Source organism: Lagopus muta, chromosome 1 (genome assembly GCF_023343835.1).
Source record: "Lagopus muta isolate bLagMut1 chromosome 1, bLagMut1 primary, whole genome shotgun sequence".
In the NCBI taxonomy this organism is placed as follows: domain Eukaryota; kingdom Metazoa; phylum Chordata; class Aves; order Galliformes; family Phasianidae; genus Lagopus; species Lagopus muta.
In genome coordinates, this window is record NC_064433.1 from 154469440 (window position 1) to 154496301 (window position 26862).

The window sequence follows — 26862 nt, forward strand, 5'->3', positions numbered from 1 at the left end:
GCGGGAACCAAATAGTAGCCTTGAGTTCAGCAGCCTGCTGACTATACTAGCTATACTTTAATCTTTAAAATAACAACATAACCAACTATAATAGAACATGCAAGTGAGGGATGACAGCTGTGATGGGATGAAAAATATGTTTGTGTTAAATCAATGCAATCGTTATTCATATGCACTCTCCAGCTTAGGCATCTATTGTAGTCTTCAAACAAGAAGTCGCAGGGAAAAGCAGAGTTCAAAAAATGAGGTTATGGATATGTTAAAGATTACTGATTTGAGAAACCTTAAACAGCACTTAAGAATACTAAGTCCATTTGTCAGTGCTGTGTAAAAAGTGCATTTCTGAATGGATTTCTCAGTTCCCCAAGAATTAAAGGCTCACGTTCAGATTTCAAATGTTCTTGGGAGGCCTGAGAAAAATAATTTCTCTGGAGAGAAAGTGATCTAAATCTGGAAATGGGTAGGGCAGGGTGGTTTGGAACAAACTGGCTTCACAGCTGCCTGTCTCAGAGCGCTCAGTGGGTCAATTTGATGGTCATATAAGGTGAATAAAATACTAAGGATATTGTCCTGTATGAAGTCTATGCACTTTCTTACTCAGATCCTTCTTAAATACTTATTGTGACTTTCTGTGGAAGTAAGTTCTGTGTTAAAAGCAAAGTTGTATCATATAACAGTTGATGCCAAGATGGAGAGGGATCTCTCTAAGAATTCTGGTTGTAGTTCTGCTTTGAATCATATGACCAGATTGTTAGGTGGACTTCCTCACACTGAGCTTCAGACAACTTCCGTAATAACATTTATACCTAGGCAAACTAACTTGTTTGACTCCTTTCTGTACCTGTTGGTGAGATTCATAAGTAACCCTTCATTTTGATGAGGACATGGTAAATCACATCATAATAGTGCTTGTTTTTCTTTTCTCACTGCAAATCAAAAAGGCAAGATCCAACTCTTCTACTGTGTTAACTTGACTTCACAAAAACATCTCCGATTATCTTTACACTGATAATACTCTTTAATATCACCAGAGACCTGTTAAAATGGAGGTAAACAGAGTCTTCTAGTCCTGATTGAAATGGAGGTAAACAGAGTCTTCTAGTCCTGATTGCTGGCACAGAATATCCAGTCACTGACTTATTTCTGAAGAACAGACCACAGGACTGAAATATAACCCTAGTTCCACCTATCTACATTGCTATGGCTTGCATACAGCACTTTGTGAAGAAAAAGCTTCAGCATGGTACTCTTAATTCTGGAGTGTGCCCAGATAAAGGAGTCATTTATGTGTCACTATCCAGGAACGAGACTTTCCAGCAAAAGTAGTATCTAGAATGTCTCCTCTTCAGAATACTGACAGTGCACATAAGGAACTGTTTTAGAACTCTTCTTCATTGGCTTTACTTTTGCCAAACAGCTGGAGACACACTAAAAAAATTGTCCTTACTTATAACCTGGAAATAATTCCAGGTGGAATTCAGAAAGTGGATAAACCACTGATTCTGCTAGTACAGAATTATTTATGTTAGACATTAATGATGAAAAGTATGAAATAGGAGAAAGATGTTACAGAAGCTCCATTTTATGTATCAGGGAGCAAAATGAAGCAAATGGTAAGTCCTACAGTCTGCATATGATTGCAGATGGACAGGATGCAGTGGCATGAACAATGCAAATTCAGCTTCAACAGTGGAACACTTTGGGTATCAGGAATAGAATCTACGTTCACGTCAGATCTCAAAGAAGATTTTAATAACTACCTATTAAATATAAGAAAGTATCACTAACGTTTGACAAAGTTGCATCCTCTGATGCTTCTGTACAGGAAATATCGGAAGTCAGCAAGAATTCTTGTGTGAGATCTGAACATATGGTCATATTAGGCACATGGATACAAACTGTAAAGCTGGAAACTGGAAGACACTATGAAATGTTCTGATCAAACAAATGAACCTGATAACTGGGTGATGGAAAGATGCCAGACCATATGCAGGATGTTGATAGCTTCTCTGCACTACACTTAGTTCGGGAGTTCTCTATATCCAAGTGAATATAGAGCCTTAAAGTGAACTTACAGATCTGTGATAGATCTACAGACTACTTCTTGATGTATAAAGTAAATGCATTAGAACAATAGCAACAATAAAATGGCAAAGTCACCACAGAGAACAAATTCTATCCTTCTTCCTATTTCAGCTGCATGTTCTCAACAGTTAAATCTAATTTCATATGAAAAATACAAAATAATTTGTCTCATGATTCAGAATTTGCATGCTAAATTCTGAAAAAAAATTCCACTTTTTCTATTAAAGGTAAAAAATATTTTTACAGTGATGAAGACTAAACTCAGAACTATTTTTTAATCTGAGTTATTGTGACATGTAGTCAAATTCAAGTTTAGTAAAGAGTAAGTTCCATATAAAAAGATGCTACAAAATGCTAGTATGTTAAAACAGCCTTATTAGCACATGCTATTATGAAGAATTTCCTGTATTTTCCAGGAGGATAAGCGTACTACTACAGTTTGATTTTCCTTGTCTTTGGTATTTTTTACGAAGTACTAAAATTCAATTTCCATTTGGTAGCACTCAAATGCTACCATAAAGTGACCAAAACTAAAAAAAAAGATAAATAATAATTGCTAGATAAACAGCAGAACGTGACTGGAATATCCATAACCAACGCTGGAAAAAGGAATACAAAGAAAGAACGGTTTCATGTTCAGAAAACCCATTTGCCAACAATTTCTTGTTTAAATTTCTTGTTAAATTCACTAATACTGGCTCCCTCAGAAATATATCATTTAAAACAGACGTGCCAATTTTACCTTGTAATCCATGAATTGCATTTTGTCTAAGAAACTTTCTGTTACTGAGAGTAAAAATGTATTTGAATTGGACTTAATATTAACTGACACTATTGAACCCTGTGTTACTATCATTTTTCCCAAGGTTCTAAAAAAAATAATGAACTGCTGATTAGTAAACACTAGTTAGTATACAGATCCTTACTGTATACAACTGCAAAAGCTGCAGAAGATAATTCTTTAAAGAGTATCTATAAAAACTGGTAAGATATTCTGAATAATATAGTTCCAACAAAAGATGAATTGTACCCAACTGTTAAATCCTTCCTCTTCCTAAATTCATTATTTGGAATTCAAGTTTTATTAAAGTTTGACAACAACAAAATAGATAACATAAATGAGGAATACTGCTGAGGAGCATTTTTTTTTCTTTGTACAATATGAGCTAGAAACTTCTCTACACTCATTTAGCTTTGTAAATGTCACTTTGTTTCTCCAAGTTTTAAGCTGAGAATAGCTCCAGGGCTTACTTGTGATGCAGAAATGGCCCTGTAATCTACTTAGAAAACACGCAGAACATTAATAGAAACTAGAATCTTGGAACACAAACGTAGCATAAGAAAAATGATAATTACTCTGTGGCTTAACATTTAAAAAGAGAGCTAAGCATTGTACATCAGCATTTTTTTAATATAAAACAAGTTGCAGCACATAGATGAGCAGGAAGTCATTCACTTTTGAAACACAAATAATTTTGACATTATTCTGTGCAATCTTTTAAACAAAAAAGAGAGGGAAAGAGCAGAGCTAGAGATTGTTTGAAGGCACCTGTTACCAATCACTTACTTTCAGTCGTATCTCCCCAACCCCTGCAGATAGCCCTTCCTTTCCCTCTTGCCTACAAAGAAGTTTTCTCCTTTCATCCAGTAAGCTTCCATCCCCAATTAAACACGTACTGCCCTCCCCCTTATGACTCCAGAGCCTTTTGTGAGCCTCTGAACTTCACTCTACCTCTCTTTTTGCAGATGGCAGCTGTTGTTACTCTCCAGGTTCCTACAACCAATGCACTGACCTCCTGTCCCATGTTACTTCAGTCAACCTTCTTCAACATAACTTAATTATAGCTAAGTATAGTCTTAGCCATTTTTTAAACTATGACTAATAACAAAGTGCTGAAAACTCATCTGGAATCCTCAAGGTCATTGCTGAAATGGAATGAAATGGAATGAAATGGTGCAAGGAGCCAATTTAGCAATGAGGGACAATCCTTAAGGAGAATATGAAAGGAAGAAAGACAAATATGAGAATTTAAGAGTAGCTGATCAAAGTAAGGTAAAGACATTTCACTTCTCTAAAAAGAAAAAGAAAAAAAACATGCTCCTTTTCTTTTACTCTTATGAGTAAAATAATGGGATAACTATTGAGAAGCGACAAGGTTTTGTGCAAGATATTGGTATAAGTTGGCATGTGCCAACACAGAGACTATTAGATTCTCAGATTCTAGAAATATTAGATTCAGAACAATATCACAATTCCAAATGTTTCTGATAATCTACCTAATGATGCTTAAAGTCCAATATTCATCAAAATTTATTGAAATCCTTGAGAACCATAGCCTTTTTATTTAGAGAAGCACTCTGAAAAAAACAGTTAGAACCATTAACAAACTATGCATATTCTAATAGGACTAATTAGTAGCTGTTCCTCCTGCCTGATCATGTGGACTCCCTCCAATCTCATGCACACAGTGGAAAATACATTAGGAAAACATTCATTAAAAAAGCAAAAATACGACAGTTTTTCCACATTTTGAGAATAATGAAATAACAATTTTCTGTTCTTAATTTTGTCTTACTCTTCCATTTGTTCTGCCTTTTTTCTTTGCTCTCATGCATTACCTATGCAATGGCTGCCTTATATTTCTCAACTTGCATTCAACTGACTCCATTTTTGCTTCAACAAAACAAGCTACATTTTTAATCCTGTTCACATGAGAGCTTCAGCCTGCTATGGATTTTCTTCTGTTTTTTTTTTTTTTTTTTTTTTTTTTTGCTAGTGAAGAAATGTCTTTTTAAAGAAAGAGTGTTTTCTTGTTTTGTTTTCAGGAATTTGCTGAAAATAAAGACAAAAGACGATAATAAAGTTAATAATAAAGACAACTACAAAAATGGCTAAGGACAGCATGACCCAATCTCTTTGGATATGTCAATGTTGTTAAACAGAACAGCACCCAGTCTGGAGCAGACTACAGACTACAGAGTCTACAGAGCTGGAGCACTGTACCTTGACAAACTATAGTGGATAAGTATTACCTTGCTCCCTTTTTCTGTTGTGGATGAGTTTAAGTATTGTTAGGAAAGGTTCACTGCTGTTCAACAATCTGCTCCCCTCAAAAGGAGAGATGGATGACATTGCATCACATTTGCTTCCTTTGGTTCGGTGGTTTCTGCTGGGATGGTTCCCAGCAGATTTTGCATCCTAAAGCACGTTGTAGGTTATTAATTCATATTTAAACTTCACATGATTTTAAAATGTTTGAATTAAAACAAAGGAAATGTCTCAGTGTTAAGGTAACATAACGATCACGTAGGCCTAGAGGAGACTACTGTGTACAGAGCTAATCTAGTCTGCAGGGCAGCTGTCATAAGCAGTATGAAACCAGTATGGCACTGGAACAGGGGTTCCTGACCTTTAATAGCACAGATGTGACTTCTGGAATAAAGACCCAAATGAAGAATGACTATTCAAACTGTGCATGTAGTGTATAGGTGCATGCATATTGATGAGAAAAACTAAATGTATCCATTCCACAGTTCAAATTTTAAAAAACAAAGTTAGTTTTAATTCTTAAGAAGCTTACAGGACTTTGGAAAGTGGATTTTTCAGGAGACGTGAATTAAAAAATCAATGTGATTGTAAATTCTTAAAACAATACACAAAGTGAAAATGTAATTTGCTTGGGAAATTACTTCCAAATTGCAATCAATTCACGTATAAGAAGATTACTTAGAAGAAAAAAAGAGGTAATTCGCATCTAGTAAGGAAAAATAAACACTGAGGAGATTTTCTTTTCAAGCCTTTAATCAGAAAAATGTAAGGAAAAAAGAATGACTGATTAAGATACTGCATTAGTGCACATGGATTCATGGCTTAACCTCTGCCACAAACTCCATGAAGTTTTGGCAAGCCACCATTTTTTTCACTGTGGTTGCTGCTTCTACCAAACAGAGCTAATACTTTTCTGCTCCGTGTTACGAGGACAGTATTTGTGAGGTATTCAGTTATTGTGATGAAGGCCAGAGAAATATTCAATACACAGGATTATTTTTATGTATTCTTAAGATACAGGGAAAATGTTGAAAAGGGGAAGTGTTACATGGCAGAGAAAAGCATTATGCTTATTCATAAATGGCGAGTCCTGAATTTGATTTGGAAAGCTTTCGATCAGCCAGTAGGTATACAAATTCAACATAACAGCCACTCAGGCAATAAGCATTTTAACATTAACCTAGGTAGACTATTTCAGCAAGAATAGCTCAATAAGAATTTTTTACTAATTCAGGCACACGTATTTAGGCAGATGTAGCCCTCAGTTCAATTAGAGTGATACAATAATCTACTGACATAAGCTAAATTGATTTAAGTAAACAAACAGCAATCAAGCCCCGTGTGTTTGTATCCATTTAACTGACTGATATCAAATGTATTTAAACTACTATTAGACTTTTACTGCTGTGTCCCATAGCAGACAGCCAATGCTTGGTTTGTGGTTGCTAACTCAACTTGAAGAGCTTTGGCACAGTAACACATGAATGCGTCACCAAGGCGGGTGACTAGTTCTGCAAGTTTACATTCTATCACTTGTATGCACAGCTGCTAATGTACTACAAGTGCACAGATGTGTAAGGGAGATAAAATCTCAGCAGATTTTCATGTAATTTTAACCAGTATATGATGTTAAGGTGCTTATAACTAATAATGTCTACACAATTATGTTCTAAGAAATTAATAGACTTTACAGACAATCTTCCTTTGCGCTGCTCATGTTGTAAATTTTACCCTTTTCTTTCTTACAATATCCTCACAATAGTAGTTTTATATATTAAAAACTACTCTTTCGGCAGAGGTGGTTTCAGGCAAGATAAATAAATCAATAAATAAAAAGTAGTACAACTCGAGTTATCGCCTCTATATTCATAAGAACTAAAACTGTTCTTTGCACTCAGTGGAATGCCTATTTAATGGCTTTCTATTGCTGTTTCTTACATCGCTATCTCATTTTTTTCTTTTTATGTCTCCTAGAATATTTATATTTGAAAAACAAAATAAAAAAACCTCTCCATTTATTATAATTGTTCTACCTTTTTAAAAACAAAACAAAACAAAAAACAGTGGATTATGTACACACATAGAAAATATAAGTAAGTATTTATTTTCAAGACTTTAGAAATTAAGTTTCTATACTCTGCACTTTGAATTGGATAAGCTAAACAACTTTGATTTTGCACATTTTAGCATTCCTTTACAATATGTTTCCATCTTAAATATCTGAAGAAATAGTACAATGTCATGCATCAAAGCATAGCAAATTTACAACCTCTTAAATGTAATCTCAGAAAATGATTGCTAAAGGTTTTTGCCAAAAATCTGAGCACTGACAGACTGTCCTTCCAAGTTTTTATCTGAGGTTTGTAAGCCAATGAATAAAGTCTAAAATTACACTTCTGATGTTTCAAAATACCAACAACTGCATTGACCATGAAAGACAATGGAAGTGCCAAGATCACAGAGCTCATGGTAAATATTTCTTTTAGTCAAAGTTTGATTATTAGAAGAGAAGGAAAATAAAGAGAATCACAGATCAAAAGCTTCATCTGGAAAGATTTAGTGGATCCTGCCCAGGGAGGTGGTGGAATCACCGACCCTGGGGGTGTTCAAGGAAAGGCTGGATGTTGTGTTGAGGGACATGGTTTAGTGGGAGCTATTGGGAATAGGTGAACGGTTGGACTGGGTGATCTTTTAGGTCTTTTCCAACCTTGGTGATTCTATGATTCTATGATTCATCTCACTTAACTTTAGCACTTCACAGATACTGCACTTTAGTGCCTGTAAGTTACAGATCAGTGCTGCCTGCAGGAAAGGATAAGGTTTGGATACAAAGAAAAGCACAGAAGCTTTTTGAGCTTTGCTCTGCACTTTCTAGACACAAATGCCTGTCACCCTCTCCCCCAGGTAAGAAATACTGACATATTTTTAAAAGGTTCTTCAAACTGCTGAACTACCAGATAACAATTCAATAAACTTTCTCATTGTAGTCTATGCTACACTTCTGTTCAGTGATATGAGTGGTTCCAGTGCACTATTAGAGAAGTGCCAGAGCTGGTGCAAGATGAGGACAGAGAAGAAGGCATAAGCAAAACAGGAAGGCAGTGTTACAGATATCAGGTCAAATCAGGCCTAATGTGTAATTTCATCCTGATTATTTCTGAAGGAAAATCCTTCCTTTTTGCACCACTCTGACTACACAAAGACATTAGGGCAAGAAAGGTCCACCTTTGCAGGTATAAAGCTAAAAGCAGAGTTGGATAAATCAAGGTTCAAGTTTTTATGTGTGTGGTTTGGTTAGCCATGGTGAAAGATAAAGTTTATGCTGATTAAAAAAATAATGCAAAGTACAAATAGTAACACAAAAAAGTTTGGAATTGTTATATCCTTCTAAAAAAAGAAATACATTTTAGTAGAGGCTATTAATGGGAAACTGCACTGTCTCTCTGAACAATGTTTTATGCTCTTCTGTTGGATCTGGAAAAACAATTACAAACCTTATTGGTTACCCTGATAAAACGTAAAATTTCTTAGCATGAAATCATGTGAAAAACTTGACTGTACCAATTGTACTTGCTGTCATGCATTCAGGGACTTATGAATGGCATCACATTTTCTTCTGATAGCTCAAAGAGGACAGCTGCACTGTGAAGGCCATATTATGAGCCTTTAAGAACATAATCTCAGCATGATTCCAGATACCAAACCTGCTCTGAAGTAATAGTTTGCATTTATCCATATAAAGAAGAAATCCACAGAAATTGTGAATGTACCAGCATATTCTCAATGATTTACATGAGAAGCTAGATTAAAAGGTTTTCGAAATTCATTTACTAATTGATTAATGAAAAAAAGGAAACGGAAGGCCAAGAAACAACTGAAAAAAGCAAACATAAAAGCAGCTTCTGTTTTTCTCCTGAATGGGTGGCCATACTTTTTAAGAAAGTACCAAATCAAATGACAACTTTTCATTTCAATTTCTCAGAGCAAATGTAATATTCAACATCAGATTACCTTAGTCTCCATAATTTGAAATAATGAGCTGTTTTATTATATGAAATACATTCTTTTCTGTAATAAAAGAATAATATGAATTCTTCCAACATTTAGAGTTCAGTATTAAACTTCTTTCTTCCAAGATTAAAATAAATGATAAAGGAAGTAAGATTAACCATAAATATAAAACCTTTATGTAAAAAGTATGCAAAATGCTATAGTTACTTCAAAATCAAAGGGTATGAATCCAGCTGATATCACAAGGAGATAAAAATGAAAAATGACAACAACAAAAAAACAAAAAACCCACCCACCCAGCCTCAAACTCTTAGCATTTCATTAAAAAATGAGTTAATGCATTCTGAGACCACACAGGCTGGAATACCTTATATCAAAAGTGTATACTTACTGAAACATGGAAAGACAGCATTGACACTGGTACTTGTACTTTCAGTGTACTTAAAACATCAGTTTATATTAACTATGAATATCTTAGGTTTATCTATTCAAGAATTCTACTGTTCTAACTTGAAAACAAGGGTAAAAGGGTAATTCCTAACATGAATTGACAGTTTTATATGCACAATGATTAAACAAGACTGATAGTGATCATATTACGTAACAGAATACAGTGAACACTTATCACCGTCATTCATATCTTTTCAAAATACATAAATTAAGGATTTAAACACTGCATATTACTTATATTTAAAAATGGCCCGCCTAAATGAAATCATGAAATTATGATATTGCTACATATTTTATATAGCTTTCTTTATTAAGATGGCAGAGAAATTTACTTGAAGACTAACTCTTTGTAAACTAAGTTGTCCTATTCTGTACAAGCCATTCTATGATTCTATGTGTGTTAAGACTCAGTCCTGATTTTGAAATTTAATTATATGATGTAGATAAAGACATTAGAAACAAGAACTATCAAATGATCACTTCTGATGTACCAACTGATGATCCTACTATGTTAATGACACCTGAAAATTACTCTGGGGAAGCATGTTCAATTACTCTCTTCTGTAACAACACTATTTTAATCGCTGTACACGGAACTTCAGAAGCATGACAATTCTGAAAGTTAAATGTGAAAACTATTCTAGGAGGATATTGCATCAGATGACCACCCAGTGTGATTCAGCAAAGAAAGTAAACACATTAAGAACTCTTGTTCTTTTTACTTCAATTTAAGGGGATTCGAATCTGAGATCTGATCTCAGGAAAATGACAGTAGTTTTAGCTTAAGTCAAGGCTCACTTAGTCTCAGCTGTCAGTGAAATTATTTCAGTTTTATTCTAATAAAAATGGTTTTCTAACTGGTTAGCACAGACAAACTGTGTTGGATCAGTTCAAAAAATAAGTTCTGCTGTAAAAATCTAAGAAGGGAGTTTGGGGCAACAGCAGTGAAAGAAGATGGGGTAAAGAATTTTGGAGGTGTAGTGAGAAGACTTCAAGAGGTATGTGAATAGTCCGGTTTCTGTAGAAATAATGGTATCAGAATGAGTGACAAGGATACTTTAGGAGAATTGCAAGTTCCTTGAAAGGCATCTCCCCATCTTCTCAGTCTATTGATATAACGACTTCAAGATGACCATTCTGAACCAGTAAGAGGTTATTTTAGGTTCCATTACCTTGTGTAGGTAGTTTGTCTTGCTTTTTCTCACATTCATAATTTTTGATTCGTTAATGTTTTCTTGTTTTGCAAATCTTTGCCAAAACATTCAGTAACTCTGGGAGAGCATTTAATCACTCCTCACTGTCAGCTTTTGTTTTTATATCTTCACTATTCTCCAGCTTCAGCAAACCTTCCATATTACTATTCACTCTTTTCCAGATTTGTTCTGGAAAAATTTGGAATTCCATAAGTAAATTTCATTTATTTCTATCCTCTTTTACAGACATTTAATTTACAGAAGGATTTTCTCCCTTACTCCACAGTAAGATTAGTCTCTCAATATTGTTAAAGGCAAGATCTTTACAAAAGCCTTTTGGAAATCTCCATATAATGTATTGACTCCTAAAATACAAGATTTTGCACACTTTTAGATGTGAAGCACTCTTCTTCCAGAAGCACTCTGACTTCTTGCTTGGATGAAACTCAGGTGTGTTTATACAGAAATATGATTCTGGATGAAACCTAAGTGATTGCCATCTAGTTTCCTTTCCTCATCCTGACTTTCTCCAATAGTTCCCTGTCCGGAGAACCCAGAATTGGATTTAGTACTCCAGATGTGACCTCACCAGGGCAGAGTAGAGGGGGCAGATCACCTCCCTCCACCTGCTGGCAACACTTTGTTAATGGATACCAGGATAGCCCAGACACCTCTGGCCTTCTTGCCCACAAGGGCTCACTACTGGCTCATGGTCAGCCTGTTTAGCAAACTGTTGTACATCAAGACATCTATGTTCAGGTTCTCCATGGTGCCTGACAGATATCATCACGGGTGTTTCTCAGAACGACACAGGAAAAGAAAAGAAATAAAAAAAATCAAACCTAAACATTTTTTCCTATGGTTTAAGGCTAAGGAGAGAGAAAATTGACTTTATGTTAGTTATGCTAAAACAGAAAGATTACCTCACGATGATTTAGAAGTCTCTCCAAATCTGCTGCCATTTGATTCTTGACACGCAGCAAAGCTGTCTTTTCTTTATTTAAAAGACTGGCAAAAAAAGAGGATAGGAAATACGGTAATAGCAACAGATAATCTCTTTTAATCTTGTATTCTGGTTGAAACATGCATTTTCTAAAGCTAAATATTGGCAACAATGAAAATCTGCTCAAGTAATTGTATCAGATGATCCTGCTCTGTCTTTAAGCACAGGAATTTTTATAAAAGGACCTAAATGCAGCCATGTATACAAAATCTTATTTAGTCAAGTAATTCTATTCAATTTTTTTTTAATTCCCTGAAGGGTAATTTAAAAATTATCAGAACCTTCTATTATTATCTATTGGTTTATTCTTAGCAAAAGGAGTTCATTTCAAAAGCTGTGCAAGGTTTGTTGTACCTCCGATTTCAATATCAAAATTCCTTTTTCTACCTACATCACTAGTACAGCAGACCCTTTCAAAAATCACCTTTTTTGACATTACTGTATTTAAAATTCCGAAAATAAATACAAGAAATATCAAGATGCAGCTTCCACTTTCAGCTCTGTAGTTTCAGCAGAAATTTCAAATGTGTTTTTTTATTTGATACGACAAGAGACTCAAAAGAATCAAGTCTTTCTTATGAACAGCGTGAAAACTATTTTAGCATAAATACATGCAATATCAAATTTAGCTTTAATTGTCCTTTTTTAACCAATTATGTAATCTGAACATTTTATTTTGTGTACACATTCTGGTTCTAGGTAGCAATTCACCTAATATAGCTAAATATATTTCCACAATTATCTCAAACAACAGTTTCCAATAATAAACTTCACATAACACATACATAATGTCTGGACATAACCTATTTTCTTAAAATAGACGGAATTTTTCTTAGTAGAACAATGTTGTACCATTACTGTGACTTAACTAAATAGGTTCTGCAATATAAACTGCAATATACATCAGCAGCTATGCAAAATTCAACTCTGCATATGGAATGAAAACATACAGTACTGAATCAGATTATGAGTTCAAAAGCAAATGTAGTAAAATTTTAGAAATTGAGTGAAGCAATTATGTATATTGCAAACACAATTATTTAGTATTCCCAATATTTGATCTAGAAATTATCAGCAAAATAAATCAACATTTTCTTTAGTTGTATGCGTAATATCTGCTTGTTTCAAGTAAACATCATTCTCTGTTCCAGACATTTTCTGGAATTTTCTTACAAGATTTGTATTGGAGACTTTGCCTGTCAATTTCTTCTGGCATTCATTAATACTCTGAAATTTTGCTTACTATGATCAGATTGCTTAGCTGCCTTGCTCAGTTACTTAAAAGGGCAATAGTAAAATTTATGAAAAACTACAAGGATATTATACTATTTTCAAGAGTTTTATTTTCTGTGACATTTTTAATCATAATAAAATTGCTGTACTGTTTTTTCTTGGGTTAATTTGTTGTAATTTACTGATGCAAAAGTTTTTCTTGGATTTTCTCAGAGCAGAAACCAATTATTTTAGACAATGACTCACAAACTTATTAGAGAAGCAATAATGAAAAGTTCCTGTACGACTTAAATAGTGTACTGAATAAGCACATACAAAAGTGTTCATGACTAACCAGAAATTCATGTTCAAGGTTTAATTTCATCCACAGAGTAAAACCTATTCTAGTTATACCAGTTGTATTTTCTGAAAGAATGACAAAACCAACCCATGTGGAGCACTCTCAGCACTATTTTCATTTTCTTTGTTTATGATAAAATACAGGAATTACTCTGCTATATCATTCAGTAGCACTTTACGTGTTTTCTGCTGTATGTAAAAATCCTACGAATGCAGAACTACCAAAATACACAGAGACTTCAGATTTAGTAGTTCTGCAATAATTATGCTTTTTCATCACTGCTATCAGAAGGGAATAATTCATACACTTCTGAAAGAGTACTGCAAAAGAGGCATATATACAATTAACATGTTAATAAATTCACACCTATAATGACCATGTAAAACTTCCTGAAAGTTCACTTTGGGGAAGAAGATAATTTCAGTCCCTGTAAAGAAAATGTTCTAACAAGTATCTTGGATATAAGAGGTCAATGAGGTTCTAACTTTAAGCCATCTGACATGTCCATCAACAAGCAGTTTAAACTAATCCAGTTTTAATTTGTGGTGTAAGAAAGCAGACAGCAGTTCCTTTAAAGTTCATTTCAGATGACTTAAGTGAAACCTGCTGTTCAAAGGACAGCCTTTTCTATCCCTAACCATGTGGGTAGAAAAATTGTGACTTTGCAAAAAGATCATTCTACTAATCTGGATTAATGACAGGCAGGTCCTTGACCAATCAGATCTTTTTTTGTAATTGGGTGACCTACCTGGTGGAAGATGGAAAGGCTGTTGATATAGTCTACTTAGGCTTCAACAAAGCCTTTAACACTGTCTTCCACAGAATACGGCTGGAGAAGCTGGCAGCCCATAGCTTCTCTTTGCTGTGTAAAGAACTGGCTGGAGGACTGGACCCTGGAGTACTGGTGAATGGAGTTAAATCCAGCTGGCTACAGGCCACAAGGGATGTTCCCAAGGGTCGGTGCTGGGGCCTGTCCTCTCCAATATCTTTACTGATGACGTGGATGGGAGCATTGAGTGCACCCTCAGTGAGTTGGCAGTTGACACTAAGTTGGCAGGAAATGTCAATCTGCCCAGGGGTAGGAAGGCCCTACAGAGAGATCGGGACAGGCTAGGTCTCAGGGCTGAGGCCTATGGGATGAAGTTCAGTAAGACCCAGTGCTGGGTCCAACACTTCGGCCACAGCTTTGGCCCTAGTCAATGCTACAGGCTTGGGATGGGGTGGCTGTAAGACTGTGAGGAAGAAATGGACCTAGGAGTGTCTGTCGACACATGGCTAAACGTGAGCCAGCAGTGTGCCCAGGTGGCCAAGAAAGCCAATGGCATCTTAGTACCAGAAAGAGCTTTGCCAGCAAGAATAGGGAGGCAACTCTCCCTCTGTGCTCAGCTTGGTGAGGCTACATCTTGAGTACTGTGCGCAGTTTCGGACCTCTCGCTACAAGAAAGACACTGAAGCTCTGTAGTGTCCAGAGAAGGGCACTGAAGATGTGAGGGGTCTTGAGCACAGGTCTTATGGGAAGTGGCTGAAGGAGATGGGGATGTTTAGTCTAGAGGAGAAGAGGGGATTTATCACTTTCTACAGCTCTGAAAGGAAGCTGTGGTTATGTGGCCATCAGCCTCTTCTAACAGTGACAGGACTAGAGGGAATGTCCTCAAGTTACAGCAGGGGAGGTCATGCTTCTGCGTGCTTAGGCTTGAAGAAGAAAAGAGAATGTCTACAGGGGCATGCACTTGCATTCCACTACACCTTCAAGACCTCACCAGATATGAATTCAGGGATGAGAAATATGGAATACGCTTGTCTCATACATACACATGGCACACTGCAACTATTGCCTTGTTTTGGTTTGCTTTCCTTGTGATCCACAGGCCATTTAGCGTGGATATCATAAGAATATGGTAATTTGAATTACCATAAGAATAAGGTAATGTGTTTTTTTTCCGGAAAAAGAAGACTAACATTTCCTAGTCTCAGATTTTAAAGCATTAAATTTAAATTTGGGCAATTAAAGCATCTTTTAAATCTCTGGTCTAAGAATATCAGCTATTGGCGTACTCTGAAGTTTCTATTATTAAATATTCTGAATAATATGTTTGTGCTGGACACACTAAATAAACACTGTTTTAATATTGCTGGTTTTTATTATTACTTATTCAGTTTGACAAAAAGTAGGTTCCTTTTCTGTAGAACTGTAGATCCCAAACATTTATGAAATAAGGATTATACCTTCATGTTTGTTACTTTCAAGTTACAGTACAATGAAGATGAAAATTTAAGTTCAATCTTGGATTATTTCTTTGCATCTTATTATCATATCCAAATACCACAAAAAAAAAATCAAATTAAAAAATAGTATATAAGATGGCTTTGTACACAAAACTAAATCTATAATGTACGCCCCTTCTCTGCAAATGATGATGAGCTCAGAGCAGGCAGTGAGTTTTGAACCTTGAAGTAGTTTTTTAAATTCATGCAGTTAGATATAAAAAAGTTCTCAAATAAAAGTTCTTTAGAGAATATATGAAAAATCTGTGAGCTCTCATTATGCAGCCACAGCACAATAACCACAGATCAAATTTTTGAAGACATTTAGAAGTCTGCTGTTTGATGATTTCAACTGGATTACTTCAGGTGGCTTAAGAACTCTAGTCTGTGTAGTGTCCAAATTGAAAAAGGATTTCTTTTTAAAGTAGTAAGTAAACAAAAAAAATCCAGCTATATATACATACATATTTAAGTTGTACTTATATAAATTGTAATAAGAGTCAGTAAACATACATTTGTAGAAAAAAGAAACAGTTGCATAACTGTTGTTTCACAAGTAGCTTACTTTAGTGTTTGGATAGATGATGCACATTTAACAGAATGGTAACATTCTCACAAAAAGCTCATTGCTCATTCTATGATGGGAAAAAGTCAACTAACACTGTATGCTGAATTTATAATGTTTGGAACGTGATTAGGGAACCCAAAACGCAGAGCTTCTTAGCAAAATCCCTGTACTGCTTCTGGTTTTGCCACACAGTTAGGCTTTTGAGGAGTGCTTTTGGATCAGCAAACCACTTTTAAAATCAACCATTGGTATGGAGAAATTTGAGTAAATTTAAAATAAATACTCTCTTTATGAATGAACTCTTGTGTAATGTCTCCAGTTATTTATATACCTAGCTGTTTCAGCACAAAACTATGTACCAAAACTACAATTACTTCACTACACACACAAGAATGAAATTCACAGTCTTGTTTGCCCACAGCATGACATAGTTACAAGGCATTTCTTTTCAAAAGGAGAGCTAAATGTAGTGTTTTCATTTCTGGTTAAAGAACTGCATGCTAGAGAGCTTTCTTTATTATATGAAAGAGTCATCCACATACACACAACTGCTCTTACTAACCATCACTATTTACTTTTATTAATAAGTGCTATTTGAGCTAACAAATAAGAGGTTACTTTATAGAGTATTTTGAAATATGTGGATCTATAAATTCATCCTGTAGATGCCTTGTCATTCAAGACCTGAGAATTTCTGCAGGTACACAGTTCACAAGTATACAAGGTGGCCTCCTCCCAGTCACATCTCAGCTGCACTGCAGAATGCCAGCACAGAGTCAGTGTCCTGCCCAGAAGAATTCAGTGGCAGATGGGGAAGAGAGTGGTAATGGAAATATAGATGGGCAACATTTTACAGGGTTTTGATTGTCCCTCAGTAATCTCTCATGTTTGAATGGTAATCAACTCACACATGATATCAAGCAGTGCTTAAGCAGTTAAGCACACAACTATTGACTACTTTCAGGCTTTGATTCAGTTTGGTACATATTTTGACCATTCCTCTCTTTTCAACTTGCCAACTATTGACACAAACAACCTTGAACACTATTTAAATAATTACACAATATTTCCCATGTAAGGAAGAAATTTAGATATAGGGGTTGTGAAAGACAGCCTTGGCTCAAGAATTTGGCTTATGGATATGGGCACAACGTTACTGCAGTTTAAGTGAACTTCAGAGATCACGGAAGGAAACTTGGATGGACCTGCAGGACTTCTCAAGAGTCATAACAAAAGGATCTGCCCAAATGTCCCACTCCTCTTGAGGAAAAAACTGATATCAGAAATCACGCTTTCTTAGAACAACCTGAAATTTCATGCTGAAATGAATTTATAAATATCAACTTCTGATTGACTTCTGAGATACAGAGGAGCCAGGTTTCATAATTAATATTTAGTTTTTGCACTATTTGCTTTTCTAATAGCACCAATAGTATCTGTAGAATTTAGGTCCTTCCTGAGCAGCATTAACTCTCTGAACTCTCTCAAAAATATTCCACAGACAAACCAATAAAATTATGTTTAACAGACTAAGAAAGATTGATGTGAGTAATGGTCTAAATCTTTTAATTCATCAGAGGTCTACCTGGTACATATTTTGTAGGGTTTATCATTAATTTACTTAAAACATATTCTGATTGAGTTCTGTGAGAGCTGAGAGACAGCATTCTGCAAAGTAATCTGAAGTAACCAAAGTGATATTTTAAATCTGTCATCAGTAGTTTCAAAAGGCTACTGTCATGATAACTGATTGCTGGAATGTAGTATTTCTCTCTTCCTCTATCTTTTATGCCAGTTAGAGGTACGGGAAAGCCTGTGATCAGTGTTATCAATTTTATACCAGATTATGATTTCTCAGCTAACAATTTAGGACATTTGGTTTAAATGTGTAAGCATGAACAGTGGAGTTATGGACTACTGACAAAAACAAACAAACAAACAAACAGATGTTTCTAGTAATTTCACTGGACAATGAAATTATGGCAAAGATAAAAATGTGACAAGAGAATATTAGATATTTCTGTTTCAAAGAAAAAAATGGAAACTATGGGAAAAAAACTTCTTACCAAAACATCTAAGTGTGAAGTGTTACCTTTCTGCTACAAAACCATTGATGGTGAAAATAGTTTTTCTTGTCAGGCTATAATTTCATTCAAACAAAGACTGAGTTGTGGTGAGCACACCTTGGCTCGCCACAGTAGAGTACTGCTTGTCTATTTACTCACTATGTGGTACGGATATATTTTCTTTAAGAAGCCAAAAATTCCCTCTATAGCTAACGAAGATTAACAAGCATCTCTCACAAAAGGCTCACTCCATCCAAAATCTGAATTACTTCCTCTGTGAGCTACTAAGAAAATCTGACATGGCCAAGTTCCTAATTTAAATGCCTAAATATGTAGGCTAAATTTAGGAACAATATCTGGGCAGCATTTGTGACAAACCGTAAAAGCTTAAGAGAATCAATGATGATAATGCAAGTTCTTATGTCTTAATGGCACAAAACAGACACTTTCAGAAAACTGATCAATCTACTATTAAGCAAATATGAAGACTTCATTTAAAGAAATCTAAAACTGAAAAATACTCAAATATATGCATTTTTTTTCCCCTCCCAGCTACTGACAAACTTTTGGATAACTACATGAATAGTTAAAAAAAAGTTTTCAGGTCACCTTGTAAGATATTGTTCTGTTAACATCGGTGTCTCAAAGCTTGCTGGAGAGACAGACGGACTTGTTCAAGTCCAGGCAAGTCCTGGGCAGGGGCTGAGAAATCCTTTGTCTGGGGGAACGCAGATGGACAAGGCCAGGGGTAAGGAGAGAGAGATGAACCCAGCTAAATAGCTGTGAAGTGCTCTTTTGTGTGGACTTATCTCAGGATGATGGCCATCTCAGGGGGTACTCAATGACTCTTGCTCATGGCCCATCTTGTCCCGTAGGCAGGAGAACAAGTAGGATTAAAGAGGAATCGAAAGCCATGAGGATAGGTTTTCTGGCAACAGGTTCAAGAACAGGATTTCTAACAACAGATTCCTCACGAAGTGATGCCTATATGCTGAAGTAGAAGAAGAGGTCTGCCATCAGATTCCTCACACTACGGAATTCCTGCATGCTGACGAACTCTCCTGGGCCTGCTGCCTGAGCGCTGCTGCCTCCTCCTGCATTGGCTCTGCGGCTGCCTGCTGCTACCTGCTTGCTGCCCAAGTCCAGCCACGCTGCTGCTACCACCCCCCCTCCCCGCTGCTTCTGCCTCGGACCTTCGAAACGTTTTGAAACGGGACCGCTGCTGGATCCTGGTGGTGAGTATCCCCGCTTTACGCAATTCTTGCTTCTTTCCTATCTTTTCTATCGCCCTCCTTCCCTTCCCCGTCTCCCTGATTAGGATTTGTAATAAACTGGATGGACTAACATATGAACCGTTGTTTCTTAATCTCATGCTGGGTATACAGATATTAAAAGAACCTCATCTCCATCCTATAAATTGGAGCGAGATACACCTCTACCTGAAAGTTTTATTTGTTGTTGACTAATTCTTTATTTTATTCACAATTGGAAGATAAGGCCTTACATATGTAGTTATTATTGTGATTTTTCATCTTCTGGAAAAGGACAATTTACATATTATATATTGTAATATATCAACACTTGTTTTCTGGAAGAAAAATAAATGATCTATTAATAATAAGCCAGCAAAAGATACCTTGAGAGAGACTATGAGTGAAGATTTCACTTTATTTATAAATGTGTTTGTGTATAGATTTATTTAGATAAAAGAATTTTAAGGTATTCTTCCTTAAGGCTTAGAAAACCCTATTCCAAACCATCCTAATATTCTGAATAGATTTGCTATGAAACAGCCTCAAGTTGAACTAGGTGAAGCTTAGATTGGATATTAGGAAAAGTTCATAAAATAAAGGGTGGTTAAGCATTGGAACAGTCTGGAGTCATCATCCCTGGAAATGTTAAAGGAAGTTGTGGACATGGTGCTTAAGGACATGATTTAGTGGTGAACTTGGTAGCATTAGGTTGGTGGTCTTAAGGGTCTTCTCCATCTAAGCGGCTGGACTTAGTCAATGATGGAATGTCTATATCTGCTACTTTACGCACAATAAAACAGTTTTCTAATGAAACATACAGAAATGGTTTTACTTTCAGTTTAAAATAAATGAACAGCAAATTTCATTACCTGACATCTTTTTCAAGTTCTGCAATGTGTTCCTTCTGTACACTTATTTGAGAATCTCTCTGTTGCACAGTTTCAATGAGGTATTTGTATGGCTGTTGTACTTGACTCAACAAAGAATTTGCTCTGTCAAGCTGACAAAGAAAAAAATCATTACTAATTTTTTTACTAATAAGGACAGTAACTTACTACTGAATCACAATTATTACTAATTGCGTAGTAATATAAAAACCAAACCCATTCTCTCAAAAAATGCCACAATCTATCTCCAAATTAGAATCTAGTAAATTACCTTCTTCCTTGTATTCTAATTTTTCTATATTTTCACTACAATCATGCTACCACTATCTACATTCTCCTAATGTGCATTTTCAAGAGTTTTAATTTAACAGCTTTCACTGATGGAAGAAAAAAAATGAGAATAAACAAAGCCTCTGTTAGTTCACCTTACTGACCACATGTGGCACTTGGAATGGAATTGAATATAAATAAAAATGCAGTAATACTGGAAGAGAAGTCCCATTTTCTTTTATTGATAATTGTATGGAAACATCCAATAGGATGTTTAACAGAGTAGTTTAAAAGACTTCTCATTCCTATAATGTAGGAAACAAAGCCTTCCTAGTCTTACATACTACACAAATAAAGATCACTAGGAATAAAAACCAAATATTAGCTTATACTGTTCAAGATACAAACCATATAACAACATAATTCACTAAATACAGAATTAGTAATTTACTAAATTACTAATTTACTAATAGATAATTAAGTTCAGACGTCAAGATTTAGCAGTTTAATCTGCTGGAACACGCACAAGTCAAGAACATCAACTAGATTTAAAAGAAAATATACCAATTTTTTTAAATTTTGATGTGAACATGTCTAATGGGAAGCTTAACCATTTCCAATGTATTTCTTCAATTAGTTAAAAATTTCTGAATAGATAAACAATCTGCATTTGCCAAATCGTTGTTCCAAGCAAGCAGGAAAAACAGACCCTACAATAACAACAAAAAACCCCCACCATCCTATTAAACTAGCCTAAGGAGTATTTCAGGACTTTAAGGTCAGATTTTTCTCTCAGTCCTCATTTTCAAAACATGAGGCTGTTGCCTGAGTTCTTTACTTTCTTCCTCTGATTCCCTTATATTTTATTGCAGTTTTTCTTCTGTTCTCTTAGTCAAATGTGCAAAAAACTTATAATCCAATGGTTTGTATTTACTAAAAATCAACATTTAGACAAAACTTCCATCATTCATCTTTGTGACCTTGCTAAAAGGGGCGTTAACTTCACATTTTAAAAAAGTGGAAAGAGAGAAAGTAGCACTGCACATCTTAAAAGTCACATAAATCTTTAAGTATTACTTAAATACATTATTTAGGGAAGTTACTCTAGTCTGCAGAGAATTAAAAATACAAGGCGATCATCTTTTTGATGAAATAAATTACCTTCAATAAGTTGATAATCAACAACAAAATAAATTAAGCTATTAGCTTTCTGAGAGTGGAAGCTATCAAAAAAGATCTATATCAGGAAGACAACAGAAGGAGTCTCTACATGACAAAGAGATAATTTTGAGACATGGAATATCAATCTCCAGGCTGGCCTAAAATTTCAGCATCAAACCCTAGGACTGCCTTTAAAGAAGAAACAAAATCTAACATTTCTTGTTCAGACAATCACATTCCAGATAACCTAAAAAACTTCAAAAGCTGCTTGGTATGAAGTTCCTCAGTATTTTCAAGTACTTTGGTGGGAAATAACAAGTCTTGCAAGCTTGTTTTGATGCTGCTAAACTCATTGGTTCTTTTGCTAATTTTACTAGCTAGAATGTATCACATTTAGTAAAAAAAGGCTGTCCCTTTCCATCATGGTGTTTCCCTATTTTTATTCTATACACTTCGAAGAGATCATCATCATTAAACTGGAATACATTAAGCACCAAATGCATGTATTGGATAAATTTTTACTTATATATACACATGTATATGAATTAACCGTTATCCTTGAGTAAAAAGCATTATTTTTTTTTGTAAGCAACTCTGATTTCTACCTTAACGTACAAGATTCTTACATATTCAATCTTTTAGGATCTGAGACTTGAAGACCCCATACAGTAAAATAAAGCCTGAAATGGTATAATGGGATCAACTGATTAGTTTTCTTCAGCAGCTGAACTTTTACATTGGGTTCCAACTTCCAAGCAAGCACGCTGCTTAGCATAGTTCCATCAAATGAATGAATCTAAGGAGGAGTGCGTATTTTGTTCTTGGTTACATGAAACTTTTTGAGGAGATCAACACAAAAGCTTTTCTATATAGCTCCCTTTCTATAAGAACTTAGCAATACTTCTTTGAGGATACTCCATAAAAAGAATCTTACAAAGAACACTTACTGTAGTTTTCATAATCTCCCTCCTTTCATATAGTTTTAGAAAGTTTGTATCATAACTACTACAGATCAATCCCAGTACTTAATCTGAGTTCAAAACAAAAGTTGGTCCAATCACTTTGTCATCAACATTCAATCTGTGTTCTAGATTCCACGTAGATGTCTTAACTAACTGTCAATGAAAAGAATAATGGACTACCTGAGCTTGATGTAGATTGGTTTGGTCTCTGAAACAATCAATCAATAAACCAGGTACCATCAAGTAAAAAGTCATCCTAGCTCAGGGGATGCAGTAGAAATAGCAAACTGAATTTTAAGAAATAAAAATCATAAAGGTAACAACAACTTGCATAAGATATGAAGTACAGATAATTTACAAGAGAAGTTAGTTTCGTGGGAAAAGTTGATACTAGTAGGCAAATTACTCTTAATAAGCAGCAAATAAACCCTAGAAACAACACAACCCACAATTGCAGAGATACAATAAAACTGAATATAATTTTGAAGAAAACACAATTTTCAGTAATGTTTTTGTCCTCTGCTTGAAAAGTCAGATTGTTAGTTTGTACACAAGAACAGCAAGCTACTTCCTAGCCCATAAGTGTAAAAAGTCTGTATGTATGTATGTATATTGAGTGGCAAGCAGAATGGTTGAAATAATACGTATGAAACTAAAAATCCAATAATCATACGTAAAAAAAATAAAAATGAAGCATTTACACATTAATGCCAAATATGAATTAAATAGAAAGCAAGTTTTAAAAGATTTATTATTTAACCTTGTAAGAACTTAACAGGCTTAGTAGCTGCTGTGCATTAGCTAAAATCTGTAAGATATTTAACTTATTACTGAGTCATATCCTGATCTAAAATGCACAATCACATTATAAAAGATCAAGAAAAGGCTATATAACATCCCATGAAAATTCTTCTATTCTTCCTTAAAAAAAAAAAAAAAAAGGAAGTTGTTCTAATGGAATTTTGCAGGAATTTGAATGAAAGTCTGTAATTCTAAATCTTTCATTACTGATCTAGAAACAAATGTAAAACTGCAGCAGGTAAGAAAAAAGTCTACAGAAGTGGAAGCTAGACATTTATATGGAGAATAAAGCACAGATTTTATTAATGATTAAGAAAACTATCAAGGATAACACTGGATTCACCAATGCCCCAGAATCTTCAAGTCAAGAACATATGGCAGATATGTTTTACTCAAATACAAATTACTAACATGTATCTGGAAGAATGTATTAAAAAAAAATCTAGTATTAGCTAAAAATAAATAAATAAACATTCACTGTTGACATATATTTGATTAAAATTAAATTCGATATATGTGATTACCTGTATGAAAAACAAACACATAAGTACACATGTACTTTTAAACATGCAGGCAATTCAAATATCTGTACTGTAAAGTACTTACATTGAATCACAGAATTATAGAATCACAAGTTTGGAAAGGGCCTACAAGATCATCTAAGTCCAGCCATCCTCCCATTACCATTGCTACCACAAGCACTAAACCGTATCTCGTAGCTCCTCATCCAGACGCCTCTTGAACACTGCCAGGGACGGTGACTCCACCACCTCCCTGGGCAGCCATTCCAGTGCCTGACCACTCTCTGAGAGAAAAAGTTTCTCCTCATGTCTAACCTAAATCTCCTCTGGCACAACTTGGGGCCACTTCCTCAGGTCCTGTTTGTTGCCTGGGAGAAGAGGCCAAATCCCTCCTCATCACAGCCTCCTTACATGAAGATGTAGAGTGCAATGAGGTCTCCTCTGAGCTTCTTCTTCTCCAGACTGAACAATCCCAGCTTTCAACCTCTCCTTAGAAGACCTGTGCTCCAGACCCCTCATCAGTTTCACTGCCCTTCTCTGGACACATTCCAGGGCCTTGATGTCTTTCTCGTAGTGAGGCGCCCAAAACTGAACACAGTACTCAAGGTGTGGCCTCATCAGTGCGGAATACAGGGGGATGATTACCTTCTTGCTCCTGCTGGCTACAGCATTTGTAATGCAGGCCAGGATAGTTATCCTAGTTTATAATTACTGTTAAAATAAAAAAAAAAAAGCAAAAACAACCAAAAAAATACCACATTTCCAAAGCAGGTAGCCTTGAAATTTCATATGGTGGCACTACCTGACAGCAAATCAAGACAGAGTTCCTTGGTTGCTAAGAGAAACCGGTAAGATAATCTTAAAAATATTTCAAAAAATTAGTTCAGCTTAATTGAGGAAGATTGCAAAATGATCATTTTACAATGTTTATTTGCCAAGTCAGTGTAATATGCAATTTCAGCTATTACGTACAGATGTATTATGAAATTTAACACATTATAATACCTCAAAAAAATTGAACTTTTTTTTTTAAACAGCTTATATCAAATGTTCCTTAGATTTGTATATTTGAAAGACTCAAAGTAGAAGAGGATTTAGAGAAATATCTTCAAATGTGATTTAAGGGCAGAGCTTTGTAAAATATAATGAAATATTTACTGAACAAACTAGTTTGGCTAGCTGGTTTTCTGTTCAGAAATCAGAACGTTGTCTGTCTGGTCTACATTCCTGTTTAGCCTACAAAGTAATCCCGTTTTTGATCTTCATTTCAAAATACAATATAAACTTCTTTCAGAACATTTACCATGGAGTTTTGGTTAATTATGAGGCTTTATTTTATTTTTTTTTTAAAACATCAAGTAGATAATAAACAGTGTTTAGAAAATATTCCATTTTATGTACAGCTGTTCCACTATGTTTATAGTTTCTACACTTTTTTTTTTTTAGCAATAATTTACCTCTTGTGAAATCTGTGTTACTTGTTCCTTCTGATGTTCCAGATCTTTTACAAGCAATGAGTTTTGCTTTTCTAGCTGCAGTAGCCTTCTTGCCAAGTGAACACTGTGCCAAGAAAAACAAGCTCAAGTTAATTTTTTTCAAACTATGCTAAATAAATTCTCACAATTGTACTTCAAAACTCGATTGCCTTAATTTTATACTAATACATAAACTATACAGTGAGACCATGCATAATCAAAGCTAACAACGAAAACATTACAGACTTCAACAGCACTGAAATAGCATTCCTGTAGTGACACCATAGTAATATTTTTAAAAAAGTCATTATTTATATTATTTGTAAAATACTTTATAATTGCAATAATCATGTCAGGATATTTCAACTAATCATGAATATTTACTTTTTTTAAGCTACTTTAAGGAATCACCATAAGTGCCATCTGCTTAAGTCAGTTTTAAAAATACATACAATGTATATCTTGTAGAAAAGCAACAAAAAATGAAATACTTGATCATTTTCTAAACAGACAAAATCATTTTGTCTGACATCTACTATGCTAGTTAAATGTCATTACCACTTTATTATTTTTATTTTTTAAATAAAAAATAGATCCACAAAAGAATTATTCAGCTGTGTAAGCACTACAACTTCTTGCATATTTCATGTCCAATATTAGAAGACTCCATCATCAATTCAATAGCATAGTTCCATAGACAGTAATGGGAAGATTTCACATACCTGGAAAGAGGCTTTGGAATTATATTTAACCCAGTCTTTTAATTTGTTATTACAGTCACTTAGCCCTATTCAATAGACAGGAGAACCTGAACATATTCCACTAAAACAGACTCTTGGATGCACTGAAATGTACTCAACTTCACTGTCTGTACTAATCAGAATTAAATTGATTACAACGGCTGGATACTAAGTCTCTGTCCTAAGCCTATGGTCAGACACCTAAATTTGTATTTAGATATTTATATTTATCCTGTAACGAATCCTGTCATCTTTGCAGCATTCAGCAGCTTGGTAACTGACTGTAAAAAGATATACAACTCAAGAAAGTATCACTGTATGCCTCCATATTTAAGTAATCTAGCTACAAATCAACATACTTATCCCTTTACGTGCCTTAACCACTGAAATAACAGCTCTATACAACAATCTATTGTTTCAGTCAAATGCATGCCATTTTTTTCCAAAACATCTACATTGAAGAAAAGAGAGGAGTCACTCCAGTTCAGATCTTAGAATTAATGTATACCTTCCATACACTGAAAATGTG

General features: G+C 34.9%; 1 protein-coding gene across 4 annotated transcripts in view; it reads right to left on the reverse strand.

The window, feature by feature from the left end:
• The window catches only part of PIBF1 (progesterone immunomodulatory binding factor 1), a 158332-nt gene that overhangs the window by 9321 nt on the left and 122149 nt on the right, over positions 1-26862 (reverse strand). For 3 of the 4 annotated variants that reach the window (XM_048933302.1, XM_048933299.1, XM_048933301.1), the window contains 3 exons: positions 25576-25678; positions 20386-20516; positions 11712-11796 (listed from right to left, as the gene is read on the reverse strand). In XM_048933302.1, coding sequence (XP_048789259.1) covers positions 11712-11796; positions 20386-20516; positions 25576-25678 — 319 coding nt within the window. The remainder of the gene's footprint in view (positions 1-11711; positions 11797-20385; positions 20517-25575; positions 25679-26862) is intronic. The other variant, XM_048933303.1, reaches the window with a different exon arrangement.